Raw genomic sequence first — 19890 nt, 5'->3', positions numbered from 1 at the left:
ATAATAAATGACAGTAGAGTCATAGACCGGGTGTTTCCAAAATATCCAGGACAGAGCCCTTTACCAGCTCTCTGCACTAATGGAACAGAAAAACAAACAACACAACCGACCCACCCACCAGCTAGCAACTGAGTACAGCATCTTCTCTTCTGGAAAGCATAAGGTTTGTGCTTATAAAGGGAAATATATTTACCATATGAATTGTCTGCACGTGGTAGCTTTTCCAGTCACTGCAGACTCCCTGAAGGCCAGCCTGCAGGAAGCTTTGGAGAGCTACTCCAGAGACAGCTGCAGCCCAGCATCATGAACGTGTGCTAAGAGGGAGGTCACACCTTTCATCTCCCACTCCTTTATCTTGGGCCAGGGTGCTGAAACACAGGCCTGACATACTCTTCCCCTCCTTGTATTTAATGAGGTTTTCATCTACCCCCATACAGTGCCACATTTTTCTTCTTTTCATAAAGAGCTATGAATTTTGCATAGCTATTTGCTCAGGGAAATCCAAATTTACAATGTGATATTCCCATTTTATTATACCATATCTCATGTATTGGATATTTCCCATAGACCATCAAATCAGCTAGTTTTACAACCATCTCACATGGATGACAACAGCAGGAAACAGTATCACAGTTGTCTACAATGATAATTAGCAAATGAACTGTTTAACTGTATATTACTCAGGTAATATACACAAGAACACTTGAGGAGGAATTATATCACCGTGTGATAATCAAGAAATTGCTATGCAGCTTGTTAAAATACCATTATATAATCCTACCTTCACACTGGGTAGGATTCCCTACAACCACCCCTTCAGCATACAACTGCATGGTGCTACAGATTTTTGTGGCAAATTAATTTCTGCAATTCACAACAGAACGGAAAGAAAAAGTTAAGAAGTAATGTACTGTGATATGAAAATTTAATAAGTCTGCAAACTGACATTGGCAAAGACCTGAAGTCCAGACTCATGAAAGTAAAATCCAAAACCAGCTCCAACAACAGACCTTCCCAGTCCCACTGCCCTGCCAGTCATGTCATAGGAAGACATGCAGAATGCTCAGTGGAAAGGTGAGAAGTGCAAAGTCTAGTAGAAGCTACTGAATCAGAGAAGATGAATAACAATGCTGTACTTTGATAAGGTCCCAGTGTTTTCATCAGTTTGTCATTAGACTTGAACATGAGCTCCAGCTGTTAAAATGATGTGGGAATCAATACACCAACCATGCTTCAAAAAGCATCATCACCCCATATTTCTGCAACCTCAGCCCTTCCTTCCCCTCTCTGGTTCTTCCAAGTTATATTGAGCATTGTAGGGATTGCCAAACAGTCAGAGGTAATAGTTAGGCATTATCTCAGTTCCATTTCACCTGCTTGCAACCTTCTGCAGCCCACAGGTAACCAAACAGCAAGGGCAGGATGAAAGCACATCAGGAAAAGCAATGGGAGAACAGATAATAAATGACCAATATCAGCTAGCACAGTCCTTTTACACACAAAGCCCACTCCTGAAAATGACTGAAGTTATCAAATGCAGTGAATTTCTACTATGCCTTTGGCTGTGCAGCTGCCAGCTCAGACCTGTGAGGAGTTGGAATGCCACCTCACAGGTCTGAAGGCCGATCCCTATATCCTTCCCATTTTGCACCACCTGATTTTAACACATGCACACCCAAATAAAGGAGGCAATTTTTTGCCCAGTGATGTTTGTAACACCAGGGTTTTCTAAGCAATCAATTGGATGGCATCATGGTAAAGACTTGAGACTTTTTCCATGTTACCTGAAGTTTCAGCTCGCATTATGGACATCGTGGAAAGGCAGTAACATCACAAAAAATACACACAGAGAACACCATAAACAAGCAACTTTTCTGCTGGTGGATGTCAGCACTAGCTCTGCCATTTTTTTCTAGGGCACCAAAGCAAGCTGTCCCTTTTACAGGTGCATCTGTGTTTCCCTTAAGTATAAGGATTTTTCAGCTCAAAACACTTCTAAAAGTCAGGCTCTTTATGGCTACACATCCAATTATAAAACCCTGTGAAAATTACAGGTAGTCTCTCATGTAAGCATGCAGGTGATTCATCCTAGGAGCTGGAGAAGGCTTGTGTTTAAGATGAAAGATGTGTTTAAAATGACGTTTCCTGGAGGATGTTAGTGGAACAACACACACCACAGCCTTTCTACACTGCAGCTCAAATGTAATGGTGATGCTTTGAATGTGATGGAGCCTTCTTATTTTAGCTTGAAAAAGCCAACAGAGGAGACAGTGTCAGCCTTTCTACTTAACTGGACTTCAAATTTCAGTAAAAAAGTCAAAATATGAAACGTCCCAAATCTGAGAACCAATATGTGGCCATCAATAACTTGGTGCAAGAGAAAAGGATGACAGAATCATAAAATGCCTTGGACTGGAAGAGACCTGTAAAGGTCATCTAGTCCAATCCCCCTGGTGCAAGGGGAAATACCTTCCAATAGACTGTTGCTCAAAACCCCATTCAACCTGACCTGGAAGACTTTCAGGTATCCACAGCTTCTCTGGGCAGTATGTTCCAGCACCTCACAACCCTCTAAATAAAGAATTTCTTCCTTAATCTCATCCAAATCTACCCTCTTTTAGTTTACAAAATTACCCCTTGTCCTACTGCAACAGGCCCTGCTGAAAGGTTTGTCCCCAGCTTTCTTGTAGGCCCCCTTTTGGTACTGGAAGGTGCTGTAAGGTCCCCCTGGAGCCTTCTCCATGCTGAACAACCTCAAGTTCCTCAGGCTGACCTCATAAGAGAGGCGTTTCATCCCTCTGATGATTTCCATGGCCTTCCTCCATGGCTCCACGGGTTGATGACCTTTCAGTCAGGGGGTCTCAGAGCTGGATACAGCACTCCAGGGGAGGCCTCATGAGGGTGGAGTAGAGGGGCAGAATTCCCTCCCCTGACCTACTGGCAATGCTGCTTTCGATACAACCCAAAATACACTTTGTTTCCTGGGCTGTCAACACACTGCCAGCTCATGCCCAGCTTTTCATCCCCCAGCACCCTGAAATCCCTCTTGGCAGGGCTGTTCTCAATCAACCTGCATGGATACCAGGGGATGCCCCAATACAAATGCATGGACCTTCTACCTGACCTCATAGAACTTCATGAAGTACATGCATGTGCCCACTTCTCAGGCTTGTCCAGCTCCCTCTGGATGGCATTCCATCCTTCAGGCTTGTCAGCTGCAGCACTCAGCTTGGTGTCATCTGCAAACTTGCTGAGGCTGTGCTCTATCCCACTGCCAATGCTGTTGATGAAGGCATTAAACAGCTCTGGTCCAAGTCCAGAACTCCAAGGGACATCCTTGTCACCAATTCACCACTGTCTGGATGCAACCATCCAAGCAATTCCTCATCCACAAAGAGCTCATCCATCTAATCCCTATCTCTCCAATTTAGAGGGAAGGATGTTGTGGGGTTCCGGGTCAAAGGCTTTAGAGAAGTCCAGACAGATGATTCACACAGCTCTTCCCTTCTTCACTGATGTGGTTTCTCCATCATTTTCATCCCACAGTGCCAGCATAGCAGCAATTTAATCATGAGTACATTACATTTTGCCCATCAAAAGCCACTCTGCAATTCTGTCTGGTTCCTTTCCTGCCTGGAGAAAGGCATGTAAGGAAAGCAAGGGTTCCTTGTCTCTGAAAGACAGGCTTTTATTTTTTTGGCCATGTGCCAGCCCCAACTTTCTGTTAGTGTAAGGGAATATAGCCTTTGAGAGGCCACCTTCCTCCAGTAAACTACATAATCACCAACCTATGTGGAACAAGGCTTTCACACCTAACAGCATTACTTCAGCTTTGTCAGACACAATCACAGCAACTGACTGGGGAGGCAACAGAAAGAACTATTAAAATCAAGTTGCACATTCAGGTCGTGCAAAATTAATATTTTATTCACAAACCTTTTAGCTTCCCACTATGCCCTCCACACAAGGAGAAAATGCACAGCTGGTATCACCACCATAACTCTGGGGGTTTTGACAACAGAATGGCCTGTGCAGTGCCAGGCTGGCATAGATGTGACTCATCTTTGTCAGTGAGACTTCAATCTTATTGTGATTATGGAGATGTGGTGGGGTACTTCCCACAGTGGAATGTTGACACAAAGGGCTACACACTGTTTGGGAGAGACAGAGCAGGAAGGCACAGTGCTGGAGGTGCCCTCTCAGTGAGGCAGCACTTGGAATGTGTTGAGCTCTGTCTCAGGGTGGATGATGAGCAAGTCAGGAGCTTATGGGTCAGGACAAAAGGGCAGATGAGTAAGGCTGACACTGGATGTTTGCTCCAGGCTGCCTGACCAGGAGGAGGAGGTGGGTGAGTCCTTCTAGGCAATTACAGCAGCCTCAAAGTCACATGGCAGGGGGGCCTTACCTACCCTGACATCTGCAAACAAGCCAGGAGGTTCCTGGAAATCACCCCAGTCTTCAAAAGGAGCAAGAAGAAGGACACAGGAGACTACCAGCCAGGCAGCCTCACCTCAGTCCCTGGAAAGGTGATGGAGTGCCTCACTCTGTAGGCCATCTCAACCCAAAAAAGAGACAAGAAGGTGATCAGGAGTAGTCAGCATGGGTTCACTAAAAGTAACTCATGCCTGATTGCCTTCTGTGCTGAAACTACCTGGATGGATGCAGGGAGCACAGTGGATATTTTCTACCTTGACATCAGCAAGGTTTTTGACGTTGTCTCTCACTAAATCCTCATGGCAAACTCAATAAGTGTTCTGTTGGATGAGTGGACAGCAGAATGGATTCAGAACTGGCTAAGCGGCAGATCCCAGAAGGTTGTGGTCAGTGGTACACAGTCTGGTTGGAGGTCTGTCACATGGTGTCCCCCAGGGTTCTATACTGGGCCCAGAGTTATTTAATTTGTCCATCAGTGGCTTGGATGAGGGAATAAAGTCCCTTCTCATCAAGTTCACTGCTGACACAAAGCTGAGAGGAGAGGTCGATACTTCAGGTTGTGCAGCCTTTCAGAGGGACCTGGACACGTCGGAGAGCTGGGCAGAGAAGAACCTCCTGAAATTCAACAAAGGCAAGTGCAGGGTCCTGCACAGAATAATCTGGGGACCCTGGTGGACAACAAATTGTCCATGAGCCAACACTTTGTCCTTGTGGCCAAGAGGGCCAATGGTATCCTGGGATACATTAGGAAGAGCACTGCCAGCAGGTCAAGGGAGGTGATCCTGCCCCTCTGCTCAGCCCTGGTGAGGCCACACCTGGAGCCCTGTGTGCAGTTCTGGAGTCCACAGTACAAGAGACATGGACCTTCTGGAGCAGGTCCAGCTGAGACCTCTTGGTAAAGAGTCTGGAGAATCTCTTTTATTCACAGCCTTAAGAAAGGCTGAGGAAGCTGGGCCTATTCAACCTCAAGAAGAGGCAACTATGAAATGACCTCATTAATCTGTATAAATATATGAAGGGAGGATGCCAAGAGGATGGAGCTAGGCTCTGCTCAGTGGTGCCAAACAACAGGAAAATAAGCCACCAGCAGAAACTGATGCACAGGAAGTTCCACCTAAACACAAGTAAAAACTGCTTTGCTGCATGTAAAGGGTGACCAAGCCCCGGGACAGATTGTCCAGAGATATTAAAGAACCACCTGGACACAATCCTGTGCCATGTGCTCTAGGATGACCCTGCTTGAGCAGGGAGGTTGGACCAGATGACCACTGTGGTCCTTTCCAACCCGACCCATTCTGCTATTCTGTGATGCTTATTTTTTACAGAGTTATGAGAAAGACAAAACATAGAGGAGCAAGGTCCATACCTGACCATAGTCTGTCCTGAATACAACAACTCCTTCTGCACAGGAATGAACAGTGCTGGGATAATGCTGGTTATTTTCTCGCAGCCAGACCCGAGACCCCTGCAATAAAAACAAAACAGAATTATAGATGACATAACAGAAAAACTGAAGAAATAACTCTACTCACTATTTTTCTCTGGAAATACTTCTCAAGCAATATGAGAGAAAGAGAAATCCAAATAAGCAAGTGAAAGAAAATAAAATAATCTCTTAGCAAGTATTTGTTGATTTCTGCTTGTTCAGTAAACACAGGAGAACTACACTGAAGTGCCTTTTTTTTTCACAAGTTCCTAAATGCCGGCAGGAGCAGCTGGAGCCAATCCTCTGATTCTCTGAGTCATGTGCCTCATGCTAGCACATGTAAAATTACAGAACAGTGTTTGAATTTACACACAGTTTAGAAGACCCGCCCCAAAGCCAGTTGGCTCCCTACCTGTTTATTTTCAACCTCTGTCAGACACTCCCAGCACTTTTTTCACCTTTTTTCTAAACTACTTCCCTTTACATGGTTCTCCTCTCTTCACTGCACAACAATGCAGAAGATTAAAAAAAGACCAACTAGTAGCAAGCAAGGTCGCAAAGAACTGATATTTGCTATGAAGGCATTGGAGACACTGTCAGTGAGACAAGCCAGCCTAGTAGAGCAAATAGAGCTTAATGTTCCATCTACCTGGCTGGTGGTGCAGATGCAGCATGAAGGAAACAGAAATAGCTAGCACTGAGAACAAGGGAGGAGGACCACAGCTGATGCTGCAGCTGCAGCAAAAGCCATCCCATGAGCAACAGCCACGCGAGTTGTCCTGCGTAGGAGAAGACTTTAGCTGGCATGAAAACACTCAGCAGCAGTGACCCAGGGCCTGACTTCCAACCAAAACTACACTCCCATCCTCTTCAAACATCTGGCTCCATATCAGGGCAACAGTATTTTAGTGGCTTTCAGAGAACAGAGATTTTTTTCACCAGAACAGTCAAATATCCTCCTAAAGGAAAAGCAAAGGAGTGATAGGAAAGTGCTAGGATATACCCTGACAATCATAAGGTTTGGGTGTACAGTCATAGAAAAAAAACAATTAAAATAATTTTGCATGCTAGAATCCAAAGGTTGTCCTTGCCTGAATTGTCACACAGAGAAACCAGTCATAAAGTCTGTTTAAGGTGGATGGGGTGCAGTCCTGATTAATAATCGAGACAAATACAGATTTTTATTCTGCTACCTATTTAGGATGAGTGGCTCATGAGCTTACCATGGACTTCAGCCACATTAGAAGTCACATATGCTTTTAGATAATGTTGAATAAATGTTATTCTTCTTTCTATGATGGGACAATAGCAGCACTGAGACAAAACAGTACTCATGGAGAATTTTACAACTCTCGCTATTTGGTACCCCTAAATGGGAAGAGCTCACCTGGACACAGAAGATCAAGCAAAAGCATCCCTCTATTTTTTGCCCCTGCATCTTTTCACAAACTGCTTTCCATTTTCAAGGCTGCAAACACCTGTGGAGCATTTGCCCTTTTACTTCCAAAACCTCAAGTCAGATGGTTTCTAGGCATACAGCAATTCTGAAGCAGTTCACATGCAATGTTCATAAACTCAAAAGTGCAGGGTTAGGGCAGATGGAAGCGGAAAGGAGAGCACCAGCGCCTGAGGTGAGTGGGAGGAGCAGGAGACCAGGGGGATACACCTCTCCAGAAGTGGTAAAAGCAATAGATAAGATTTGAACATTAAATTTAAAATCCAGTAACAGTAGATTGAACACTTCCACCCACTTTCCTGGGTCTACATCAGACTCTGGTCCTCAAAAATCCAAGGGCACTGCTCTGTTTTTATTCTCTTGAACACCACAAACATCCCCATGCTGACTGGTTCAAGGGTACCTCTCACCCTGCACTTCCCAGAGGAAGGAAGGCTGATGTGAGAGCTCTGTTCTTGGACTTCCTCTGCTACCTCTGCACCAGAGCCAGCAAACAGAAATGTCCTGTATCCCTCAGGTACAGACAGAGGAGCAATGATAAATTGAAGGCTGCATATTTGGTACTAAGGAATATCTACCACAACCACCATGTAGAGACCAGGCAGTTTTTTCACATTAATGCAGGTGCTGCCATCAGCTCACTGCCCCCAAGAGTGCCTGAGAGTGAAAACCTGAGGCTTGCAGCTGCCCTGTGGGGCTGGGTGATGCAGAGCCCACTTAATTCACCGTGGAATTGGTCTAAAATCCATAACTATGTGTGGAAACCCAGGGCACAGGGAATATTACTCTGTCTGCTCTGGGATGTCCTGACCCCCAGGGAAGCCCTGACTTTGACCCTCATTCATGGAGAAAGTTTCCTAGACTTCAAGATAGAGTAGAATCCACAAAAGTGTGGAACAGATTATATAGAGTAGTGTAGGTGTATCACTTGATGAGAAATTTAGGTTTTGAGATTTTTAGTATGTTGTGGATGGAAGCAAGATGGAGGGCATAGGGTGTCGTCCTGGGTTTCTTCTTCCTGCTTCTTCTTCCTTTTTCTTCGTGGGTTTGGGTGGCATTTTGTAATTGGGCAGAGAAGTCCACATTGCAGGCTCTGTGGGACCAGTTATTAGGTTAAAAGGAGAAATAATCTAGGTGTCAGTTCTTAATTGGATAGTTTAGTCATAAAAGACCTTGTAAAAAGAGATTGTTAGCCATTTTGTGCCTTCTAATGAAATGCTGCCAAACTCACAGTAGTGAGACTGTTTAACTGATAAGAAATAAAAACACCTGAGTCTGAACATGAACTACCATCTCAAGTGCCTTAATCCAGACCCAAGGAGACCCACAAGCATGAGTGCACAGCAAGACTGATGATGTGATGATGCACCCATGCTACACCATGCCATACAGTGAAAGCAGGGTGAGCTGAGCTTTGCCTGGGATTCCTGCATGTCCTCGGCCACCTCACTTCATCTGTGCATCACAGAAGGCTGAAATTGACAGGGACAGAGAGGCGAGGCTCTAGCCCAGGGGCTCAGCAGGAGCTGGTAAGACTGGCTGTGAAAGCACTCAGTCACTCCCACAGTAGAAAGTGTTTCCTAATGTTCAGGGTGAGCCTCCTGTGTTTCAGTCTGTGCCCACTGCCTCTGAACCTCTGAGCATCACCAAGAAGAGCCTGGCTCCCTCCTCTTTTATCTTCCCTCCAGTGTATTTACATACACTGGTGAGATTCCCCCTGAGCCTTATCCAGGCTTAAGAATTCTAGCTCTCTCAGCTTGTAGCTCTAGGAGAGAGACCCCTAATGACCTTTCTGGTCCTCTGTTAAACCCTATCCTTGTCCCTCCTGCAGTGGGGAGCACACAGCCAGACACAGCACTCCAGCTCACATCTCACCAGGGCTGGGAAGAGGGGTAGGATCACCTCCATCAACTTACAGGCAACACTTTACTAACATGTCCAACAGTAGTGTCTATAGAAACCTCATGAGATACTCCTGACTTAACACAGGACACCAGAAGAAAGAATCCTCAGCTCATTAAGCCATCCCAGTCAGACAATCACTGTTTCACATCTGAATGTTTCTTTGTTACCAGTGGGACTATTATGGCATAAAATGAGAGGACTACAAGGTTGTCTAGCTCTCAGAAAATTTTTATTTCACTGGTCTTTTTTGCCTTGACCTAATAACCCCACAGAAGCAAGGCACAGCAAAGCTTTCCCAGCAAGGCACAACAAAGCTTTCCACAGTAAACACAAATTGCAAGGGATTTAATGATGGTGGCTGCTGTCACCATCCGGCTCTGGAGACCAGACAGCTTGAAGAGCAGATGCATGTACTACTGTCACCCTAAGCAGCAAAGAGAATTTGGTCCCAGCCTACACACACCATCCCCTCCTCCCTCCCCAGAAATAACTTTGCCAGCCTGCTGCTGGGCACCAAAGGTCTGTCCTGGTCAGTCTCCACCGTCTCCTTCTACGTGAGCTCAGTGCACCTAAATGCACACATAAAGAGCAAAAAAACCTATCTGCCAAAATGCAGTCAAGTTCCTCAAGTGTTTCAGGACAACCAAACCCCTGTTATTCCACTGGTTTATTATTTGCCAGCATCTCAGAAGCTCAAGTAATGTGAAGTTTATGCTTTCAAGAGCAATGAAAAAGCTTGTAAACATTAAGCCGCAACAAAATTTGCCAAGACCTCAGCATTCAAAATAGCCTCTCAGAACGAGGAGAATGTTTTCCATCTTGAAATTAAATAATTAATGCTGCAAAATATCTTTTCTGGCTGTGAAGGGAAAAAGAAGGGGCCTGCACAGAAGCCTTCACTTGGATGGGCTGGTGCTATAATAAGCTTTTTAAAGCAGGGACAGGGGTTGATTTAAACAAATGTACATTGTTAGGGGTCAATAGCTGCTATTCAAAGGAGGCAGGAACAATGCAGCTCACAAAGCCAGAGGCATCTGGAATGCAAATACAACGTTCCCTGGCAAGGTAGCTCCACAATGGAGTGTCTGTCCATGGGCCTTCTCCTATAGGTGGGGCAAAACAAAAAGGCCTTGGCAAGAGATACCTTGCCAACTACACAAGCTACAGACATTGATCCAGCTGCCATCCCTCTGCAGTGCATTAGCCATGCACTGCTGACAAAATCTTCACCAGGGCTTAATTTATGGACAAGACTTGGCATACAGGACCCGCCTGAGGAAGGAATCTTCTCAATGCACATGGTGGCTACATTGATCTCAACCTCTTTTTCAGGGATAAGCCTGGTGCCTTGGGTTACTCCAGAGCTCCCTCACAGCCAGCCTTCTGTGGTCACAGGGCATAGAAAGCCATGGAGCACCAACTACAGCCCAATGGTTTTTATTTCCATGAAGTAAGGTTGTAAAAATACTTGGAATAGTGCTTGCAGAAGAACAGCTGTATGCCATCATTTCCGTAGCAAATAAATTTCTCCTGACTGCAAAACTGAAAGGAAATAGCTTTGCAGATCTCACAGCTGCAAGACCACCTGGAGAAGTCCTGGGCCTTCTACCTCACAGATTTTGATGCTAAAAATGCAAACACTACCTCTTGTTTTTTTTGGAGATGACAAAAATCCATTCTTTTTTTACTTTCTGTTGGATATATATGCTGAAAATAACAAACTTAATAAAGAACTTTATCGCAGTTAAGTAAAATGGTGGAGCATTCATTGTAAAACTCTAATTAACAAGTTAGATTTTATATGTACCCATGCTGTATGCTGCATAAAATAACTGCACATTAATTACATTTTATATACACATATATTGTATATATGTCTACATATGAAAAAGCAGATACTGTATAACAACTGTGTTCTTAGTGCAAATTCACACCTTATAATGACTGAAATCTAGTCAATACATCAATGCAGTTGTTTCAAAACCATTAAAATTGCTTTAAATGAAGAGCTATGAATGTAGGTTATGCTGCATCTGCATTCAAAAAGCACGTCACTACTGAGGCTTGGCAAAGTGAAAGGAACAATAGTCAATATGTATTTAGAGAACTTTTTGTTTATGCACCTCAGTAGCTTGGCTCCAAATACAAAGTCTGAGACAGGAAGAGATGTTATTAACTGGGTCAAGCAGGACATAGCTTTTCAATGCAAAAGATAACTAAAACCACATTTATCTTCATTCCTTCTCTTTCCTAAGTCACAAACTGACGACAATTAGGGAGGGGCCACGAAAAGAAAGAAGTCATCAAGGAAAAGACCACAACTTTGCTGATTTTATATTAATAGTCAGTTATTGTGTCAAAAACTCACCCTTCCCTGTTGGCTTTGGCGACTGAAAACACTTAGATTTAGGTACCCAAAACCATATTAAGTGCCTGGCCAGACTACTCAATGGAAAGTTCACTGGAAGCTCAATATCTCTCACTGAATTCAGTTCACATACGAACCATTCAGCCTCTTGAGCAGAAAACCAGACCTGTTCTTCCATATCTAAGTCCAGGAAAACAAGCAGTAATGGCCATTTGTCTGATGTATTGCTCTTTAATTCAGAATGTTGGTCTAGATGCCCTCCTTTGCACTGCCCAGCTTCCCTGGTGCTGCTTTCCATCAACAAAAGGCTTCCAGAAGAGCTGGTCATCAGTGGTGGCTGAATGTGGGACCTACTATAAAGGTCTGTGGCTGCTACTGTCACACAATGTACAAATGGGAATTCAATGAATACTCCAGAAATTGCTGCACCAAGACAGTACCACAAACAGGCTACCCTCTCTGCCAACAGTCAGAAGTCAGCAGTATTTATTCAGAGATGGTAGGGTGGAAAGGGATAGGCAGAGCTACAGAGAAGGATTAGCTGAACTCGGTACAGTGAGAGAAAGCACAACTTTATTTATTATTTGAAGTTTATTTGAAAATGCAATCTAAATTTCAGTTCCTTAAACTCATCTTCATGAACTGATTATCTACATAAATCAAGGCATATACTTAATCCAGCTTAATGGGGTAAAATTACTTTTCAAACCCTTACAGTAGTATTCACAATTTCCTCAGAAAACACTCAGGAGAGTAAAATACTAACACCTTCCTCTCAATAAATTGAGTTCTGTCTCTTACATAATACTATTTTCTTTCCTGTTTTAAAGCCAAACAAAGCCATGAAGATGTTTCCATGGGATAGAAGGCCAGCTCAGGGGAGTTAGTTTCCTGCAGAGCAAAATGCCCTTGAAAATGAGATATTTCTGTTGTCTGTCAATCCCCCACATCAGATCAAAGCACCAGCTCTCCTGCTCCTAAGGTCTGCACAACAGCTGCTGATTAACCTTCAACAGCCTCCATCTCCTCCTGTTTCAGTAACTGGAGACAGCACAGAGCTAGTGATGGTATACTACTTTAAAAACAAGAAACTGGATTAAAACATATATTATTACTGACTTGAAAGGGAACCAGAATAAATTTGTACCCTCCTCAGCCCTTTGAAGGCACCAGCACTTCTTACAAGACCACTGCTTCATATAATATTTTCTACATAAATTCTAAAAAATCCAACAAATAACTGCACAAGAATTTTTATCTTTCAATTATGCCCAACACAAACATCACACAGACATTACTCTCAACATATGCAGGTGGACAGGCATATTTCTCCTCATCTTCTGCTGTTGAGTGTGAAGACATCCATCACTAACAGACCTTACTCAAAAGCCAAAGACAACTCCATCAAAAAGCAATTGCACTTCTCTGCTAGAGCTTCTGAAGATGTGGTTGTCAGCTCTTGAGGACAACAGATTTCTGCATGGCTAGGAAGCAGCAACTTTATCATGCACTCAAAAGCAAACTCAGCAAGAAGACACCATCGAGTCTTTTTGGAAGAGTTACTGGTATTGGCACAGTCTGAGTTATGACTTTCACGAGAGATTCAGCAAACTTGCTTTGACAAGTTTTGCAAAATACTTTTTTTCACTTTGAAGACTGCCTAACCCATACCCCAGCATCATGGCTGCAAAACCACGACAGTGCAGGAGTTTGGAAAGTCTACTGCCATAACTGATTGTGGTCAAGTTAGACAGGCTGCTAGCAGACAACAGCTTGTTCTCATCACTGCAAATGTAAGGTAAAGAAATAACAATTTCTGTGCAATCAAGAGAATGGCATTACTGGTTAATTCTGAAATTAAAAGGCATTGCTCCAAGTACTACCTGGCAACTGACCACAAACAGAACTGCAAAAACAAAGCAGGGAAACACATACAGCAACTTTTCTCTATCTGCTGGATCTACAGTTTCAAGTCCCACTTTACATCATCCTCATCGGGTATCACAGACTAGCCTGGCTTATGGCACTGCCTCCACCGCTCTCACCCCTCTACCTTTGCTTGGAATGAGAAGGCAAGATTTTGATCTGTTAAAACCCAGTAAGGAAGATAAGTAATCCAAAAAGAAAACACATGGGTGAGGAGAAAGAAGAGTAGACAGCTACTGATGACAGCAGCGAGATGTAGGGCGCACATGGGCAAAGGAGCTTAGGGCCACTGCACATCTTTCTCTCCAGGTCTACAGTGGGGCACGGGGTAGCAATGGCCAGGCAAGTGACAGACATCCTGGTGTACTCATGGTCATATTAAAAGCAGCATGTAATTCTCTCTCCTTATTTGAGTCCTTGAAGAGGAATATACAACACACTCAAAAATCCCCTTAAAATTTATCCTGAGAATCAAACAAGTCCTAACTCCACATCCACAGAATTCAATATGAGCTGCAGTTCTGTCTTTGATGATGGCACGGTTCTGTCAAGCACTCATATTTTCCTCAGAGACTCATTTTCTAATTAATAGCAGTCACAACCACAAATGCGAAAACACACGAACAAAACAACAGCAACAAAAAAACCCTAACAACAAAGTCAAACACAAAAATTCCAACAGGTATTTTAAGGAATGAAGAATCAAGGAAAGACAGTGCACAAGAAAGCAGCAGGGGAGGAGAGACTCCATTAAGAATCGGTCACCAAAGCTTACAGCAATGCAGCCAGCAGCAGCAGTTGTCCCAGCACGACTGTCCAATTTCAATCACCACTAGATTCTGCTCGCATACTCTTTGCCACATCATCTAGCCAGCTCTTACACTGCTCTTCAGCTCAACCAGTGACTCAGGGAAAAGGAGCACAGCCTGCCAAAATGCCTGTAGCTCATCCACCATGCCTGTTTGGGCCTGGCAGTCTCCGGTCCAAAAGCTGCCAGCTTGGCAATGTTTTGCTTACGCTACATGACATGCTTATAAACACACATCAAGGGGGAGGATTTTTAAATCCACACATGTGAGAAATCATGCTAGCACTCTCCTCTCATTCCTTGCTTAAGCTGTTCCCTAGGGACTCAGGTTTCAAAGACCAACGAGGCAAAGCAATGGTAGAAATTTCTTCATTACCTTCTTTGCTGGGGCTCGGTCACACAGCTTTGCCCTTCTTCAGAACCTTGCTCTTAAAGACTCAAAAGTCATCTGCACAGGTGGCTAATGGTCTCTAAACCACTTTTCACAAGTTTTGCAAAACACCCAAGCAATTTTTTCACCTTCCTCTTGTCTCTCCTGTCTGGACACAAAGCAAAGCCAGGCAAACCAACTCACGAGCTCCAGCCACATGGCATGGGAGAGACCAACCATTCCGAATCAAGGTTTAGTTTGAGACTGAGCTTGAGAGATGTTTCTCACTGACTGTCTGTAAAGCCCAAGGAGACTCTTGTTTCCAAAATACAAACTTCTGCTTGCAACTGTACATGTTCAGTGTCATTTCAAAACATTTTGTTGAGGAGGAACATCTTAATTGAGTACTTCAAAGATAATTAAGTGGGAAAAGAAAAAACATTCATTTGAGCACATTTGTTCTGAAGAGAAGCACTTACCATTTATTTTCATGAGACACTAGACTTTTCATTAGGTTTATTAGTCAAGCATTGTTCATTTCTTAAGACTGATCCCTATGTACCTGGATACGGAAATTTTTGAAGATAATCCAGTATGAAAGAACTACACAGTAGTGCTAGTTTTACTATGGATGCTAATTGTGCTACACAAGCATGGATATGCCTTGTCTAGAGGGGCAGTATAACGATTCAGCCTAATTTGGATTTGCAAAGCAGATGAAATTTCTGATCAATATACATCTTCTACCTTTGAACAGTCTTTGTCAGCTATCTGTTTTTATTCTGGAAGTATTAGTCAAAGCCTTCTTGCATCAAGAAGCATCACTGACACAACGCCAGTGTTGCATCTAAAAGCAAGCAGGAGAAATTGCTTTTAGCAAGGTAAGGACTATTCCTGGCTTCTAGGAAGCTCAGCGTTGCCTTTTTCTTTTTTTCCTTCGCGTGCCAAAGAAGTAGGCAATTCCAGGAAATCATATCTTTATCAGGGTATCAAGTGGGATTCTGGTGTGAAAAATCTAATCCATATTAAACAGCTGACTGTGCAAGGTAACAAGCATACCTAGAAATGATTCCCAAGAATAATACTACCTCTTTCAACTTTCAATTTACTGGCATCGAAGCACAAAAGGTTCCACTTTAGTTTTATATTCCATACTGTCAGTTTTCATGATCCTTTTACAGGTCTGAAAACATCAGAGGGATTTTTTTGTATTTTGTTTATGTCTCCCTGTAACTCAAAAATATCAGTTTACATTTCATGCATTGAAGTAGGGATGGGCAAGCAAGGAAAGCAGTTGCAGACTCAATTGTTGCAAAAAACCAGCTATAAGATCAGAATCATAAGACAAAAACAAACTGACCCACCCAGCCCACATTCTTTGTAAGTATTTTGGGTTATTTTCCCCCCCTCTCTTCTTCCAAGCTCTATATTTCCTTGAAATTAGAACTCAGGATTTTGTAGAGACACGGGTCGCACTTTGGTACCATAAGACTTAGCAAGACTTCATTCCCGGGCTTAGAAAGTAAGTGTGAAAAGGAGTGAGAAAAGAGAATAATGGACCACAGTTCTTTCATTCTTTTATTAATAGAAACATTGATTATTGAAAATAGGAGAACTATAAATGTCAGGTCATAAGTTCTTTTGTTAAGTTGCATTGATCCCCTCACATTGAAATTACAATTGATGATTTAGTATGCTTCATTTCACTAGGCAGCTTTGCTTGCACAAAATGATCGCTACAGATCTCTCTCCTGCCACAGGGACACAAGTATTAGAGAGATGTACTTTACACTGAATTATTTTTTTACTTGGCTAGATCATGCTTCAGTTTCGGTGGTTTTGGGGGGTTTTTTGGGTGGGTTTTTTGTTTGTTTTTGTTTGTTTCTTTGGGGTTTTTTTGGTGCTTTTTTGTTTGTTTGCTTGGTTTGGATTTTTCTTTGTTTTCTGGTTTTTAAATCAAATTTTGGCAAGCAACATGGGGTTTGCCCTACAAACACCAGAACTCTTTGCTAACTTTGCCCACCTATGATGTCCTTCAGATGTCCATAGACCCTGTATATAGGTAAAACATCTATAGAATAAGAAGAAAGAGACGAAAAACAGTTGGTAACTTAGGATGTGCTGTTGCACCTGTACAGCAGCCTTTTCAACAAGCAGATGTCTTTCTGAAGCCCATCTGAGTGGTCTGACCCCTCACTGAGGAACAAATCCCAGCTACACTTTGACCACAAGCACTTGAGAGGTTTGGGCTGCTCCACTCCCAGAAGCCACAGTGACTCCCAGAGCAGCCCCTGCTCCATCCTGTTTGTATGCTCTGCTAAAACTCAGGGCCAACATCCAGGATTTGGGACAAGCACCAGCTCCGAGAGACGAGACACTTGGGCAGCCCAGCAGCCTGCCCCACACACCTGTGGTCCCTCAGGGTGGGCACAAGGCAGCACAGCACAGCTCAAAGGCAGGAATGGGAGCCCAGGGAAGCCTGCTGAAGGTTAAACACATCATGTCTACACCCAGCCAGAAAAAAGTGGATTTCTGGCCTGCAGCAAGTGGGGAGCAGCAGCACTGAGGCACATTTGGGAAGCTTGGGCAGATGTTATCAGGCTTTCAGCATCATTCAGAATGGGTCCAGCATGGGTTATAAAACAACTTGAGGTGGTCGGGAATCCGTAGTACATTCCCAGGACCTAATCATCCTTAAAAAATAAATAAAAAAAATACTAAAAATCCAGTATGGATTTTTATCCAGGTGGCAAGTAGGACGGGAATTATACTCCTTCCATGTCTGAAGCCCACCTGTGCTGCCTGGCTTCTAGAAGCAGGTTTGGAAAATGGGATGACACCTTTGCCACACCATGGGTGTCCCAGCAAATGGCAGGCAACACAGTGTACTTCCATGCTCTCCCTCCTTGCCTTTTGCAATTTGGATGAATACTGAAAGAGCCGACACTGCCACTAAAGTCCAAGTTGGAAGGCTAATATTAGCAACTTCCCACACTAATTTGTACACTGCAAACCACAATAATCACTGAGCAACTCCAAACTGCCTGTGTGGAGATCACCTGATGAAAACACAACCAATTAAGCAGAAGGTAATGGCACACTTTATCATTAGAGGGCAGAGCACTGGCTCATTCCCATGCACCTGAGGCAGAAAGGCTGGCAAGCACACCGTGTGCTTACGGGGAGCTGGGGGATGCAGAGGGGCATTGTTGGGGGATGCAGAGGGGCATTGCTGGGCTGGCTGAGCACTGCCTGAGCTCAGCCTGGCTCCTCACACACAACACTGTGACCAGCCTCTCTGTGGGAAAGGCTCTGTAACTCAGAAGGACACACTGCACTTCTTATGGTGCGTAATATCTGATGCCTTTTGCCCCCTGACTTTCTGAAGCTCACTGCCTGGCATGCAGCAATGAATGCACATCTTAAAAAACAAAAGCAAGCAGGCAACAGTGCTTTAATTAAATCCCAGCAGTGTACGAAAGCATTCATAACACAATAGCTAATGGGTATTGTACTTCTACACAGGAAAGGAAAAGATTCTTTGCTGGAGAGTTATGGGAGCTTTAGTCAACAGAACAGAACTAAGCACCTAAGTAAAGAGTAATCTGGGTAACACTGTTTAAATATATTTTCCTCTATTTTTAGAAGAGAAAGAGTGGTGGAAAAAAGAGTTGAAGGGTGACCCTCAGTTAGACTCCCAGCACGCCTGTGCAGAGACACACAAGTCTACACACACAGGAAAAAAATAAAAGTTTATTCCACCTGCCATTTATTTTAGAATTAATTCACATTTCCAGTATTTGAAAAAAAGAATACTAAGAGGACTGTCTGAAATCTCTCTGCACCTGCAGAGAGTCCTTTCTGAAATCTCTCTACAATCCTGAAATCTCTCTACAAACCTGAAATCTCTCTACAATCCTGCAGAGAGTCCTTTCTTCCACTTTCCTATGTAATCTTTTCTTTCATCCTACATACCCTGATCAATATTTTGGGATTCCTGGGAGGAAACACTCCCTGAGACTTTGGTGGGCACTTCTATTGCACCTGGAGCAGATAGGAGAACTGCTAGCTCTTCCCATTCCCTCCTTCTCCAATGATTACCTTCTCCTCCTCCTCAGGTCAGGAACTCAGAAAAGACTCCCAACAAATCTTAGAACTCAGCCATGAACAAAGATGTAAAACATATAAGATTTGATCACTGTTTTCTTTCAATGTTTTTCAATTTTCTCTTGAAATATGAAGACAATGTGTGAAACTGCAAAGGATAGAAGCCTATAACCTAAATAACTTGTTATTCACGTCAAAATTAATGGCTTTTTTATAAGCAAGATCTAACCTACTAACCATAAAACAAACACAAAGGTGCCAGTAAATATGAAATTTTTTTGATTATGAGTTACTTCTCAAACCTGTGATCATAACTTTTTAAAGAAAAATAAATTGCAACAGGCAGTTGCAAACACCTAATTCACTTTGCCAACACACAGGACAAGGGAAATTAGGTGGCAGTAGTGGAAGAGAAATTTAATGCCAGCCCAGTCTCCTTCCCAGTTGTTGCACAGTATGAGCAGCAGACTCACTCAGGGCTAATCTCTGCTTTCCCAAAGGACACATGACACCAAAGCAGGCTGCACGGTGGCCTTTCACACCACTGTAATGCAGGCAGAAGGTGAAACAGTATAAAAGAGAGTTTGGGATCCATATTGAAAGGAGATTTAGCAATAAAGTTTGTATAGAGAGTAAAGTTAGAAATACATGAAGTGCAGTTACAAGACAGCATTTCCTGCATGCACTTTGAACACTTTTGCATTTTATCACCTTTAAACTTCTTGGAAACAAGCTGATGCTTAGCAATGCTCCCCACTGCAGAGCCCGGTCACTGCTGATGAATACCAATGGTATGCAGCAGAGGCAAGGTAAAAAGGCAGCCTGGAACACTGCATTCATTATGTTCAGCCTTCCAAGGTCACAACCCTCTGAAAACCAATATCCTGCTTCTTTGCTTACTCCACTTCTCCCTGACCAGATACATTTCCTTGCAGTAACGCTACCCTCATTAGGGTATCTGTTTAGATTCTTCTGCACTTGTGCAACTAGAAAATGAAATGTCTACAGGGGAAGCCAGCAGAGTCATTACGACAAGCCATTATTGGTTTTACTGGCATTTTTTCTACATATTACATTAAAAAAAATTATT

General features: G+C 43.4%; 1 protein-coding gene across 1 annotated transcript in view; it reads right to left on the bottom strand.

Annotated features, from left to right (window-relative positions):
• Positions 1-19890, bottom strand: part of MYO10 (myosin X) — a 163511-nt gene that overhangs the window by 122309 nt on the left and 21312 nt on the right. Inside the window, exon 2 of the mRNA XM_058029124.1 lies at positions 5801-5899. Coding sequence (XP_057885107.1) covers positions 5801-5899 — 99 coding nt within the window. The remainder of the gene's footprint in view (positions 1-5800; positions 5900-19890) is intronic.

Source organism: Melospiza georgiana, chromosome 1 (genome assembly GCF_028018845.1).
Source record: "Melospiza georgiana isolate bMelGeo1 chromosome 1, bMelGeo1.pri, whole genome shotgun sequence".
Classification (NCBI taxonomy): Eukaryota; Metazoa; Chordata; class Aves; order Passeriformes; family Passerellidae; genus Melospiza; species Melospiza georgiana.
The sequence above is the reverse complement of the archived record's forward strand: the minus strand, read 5'-3'. Positions and strand labels throughout refer to the sequence as shown.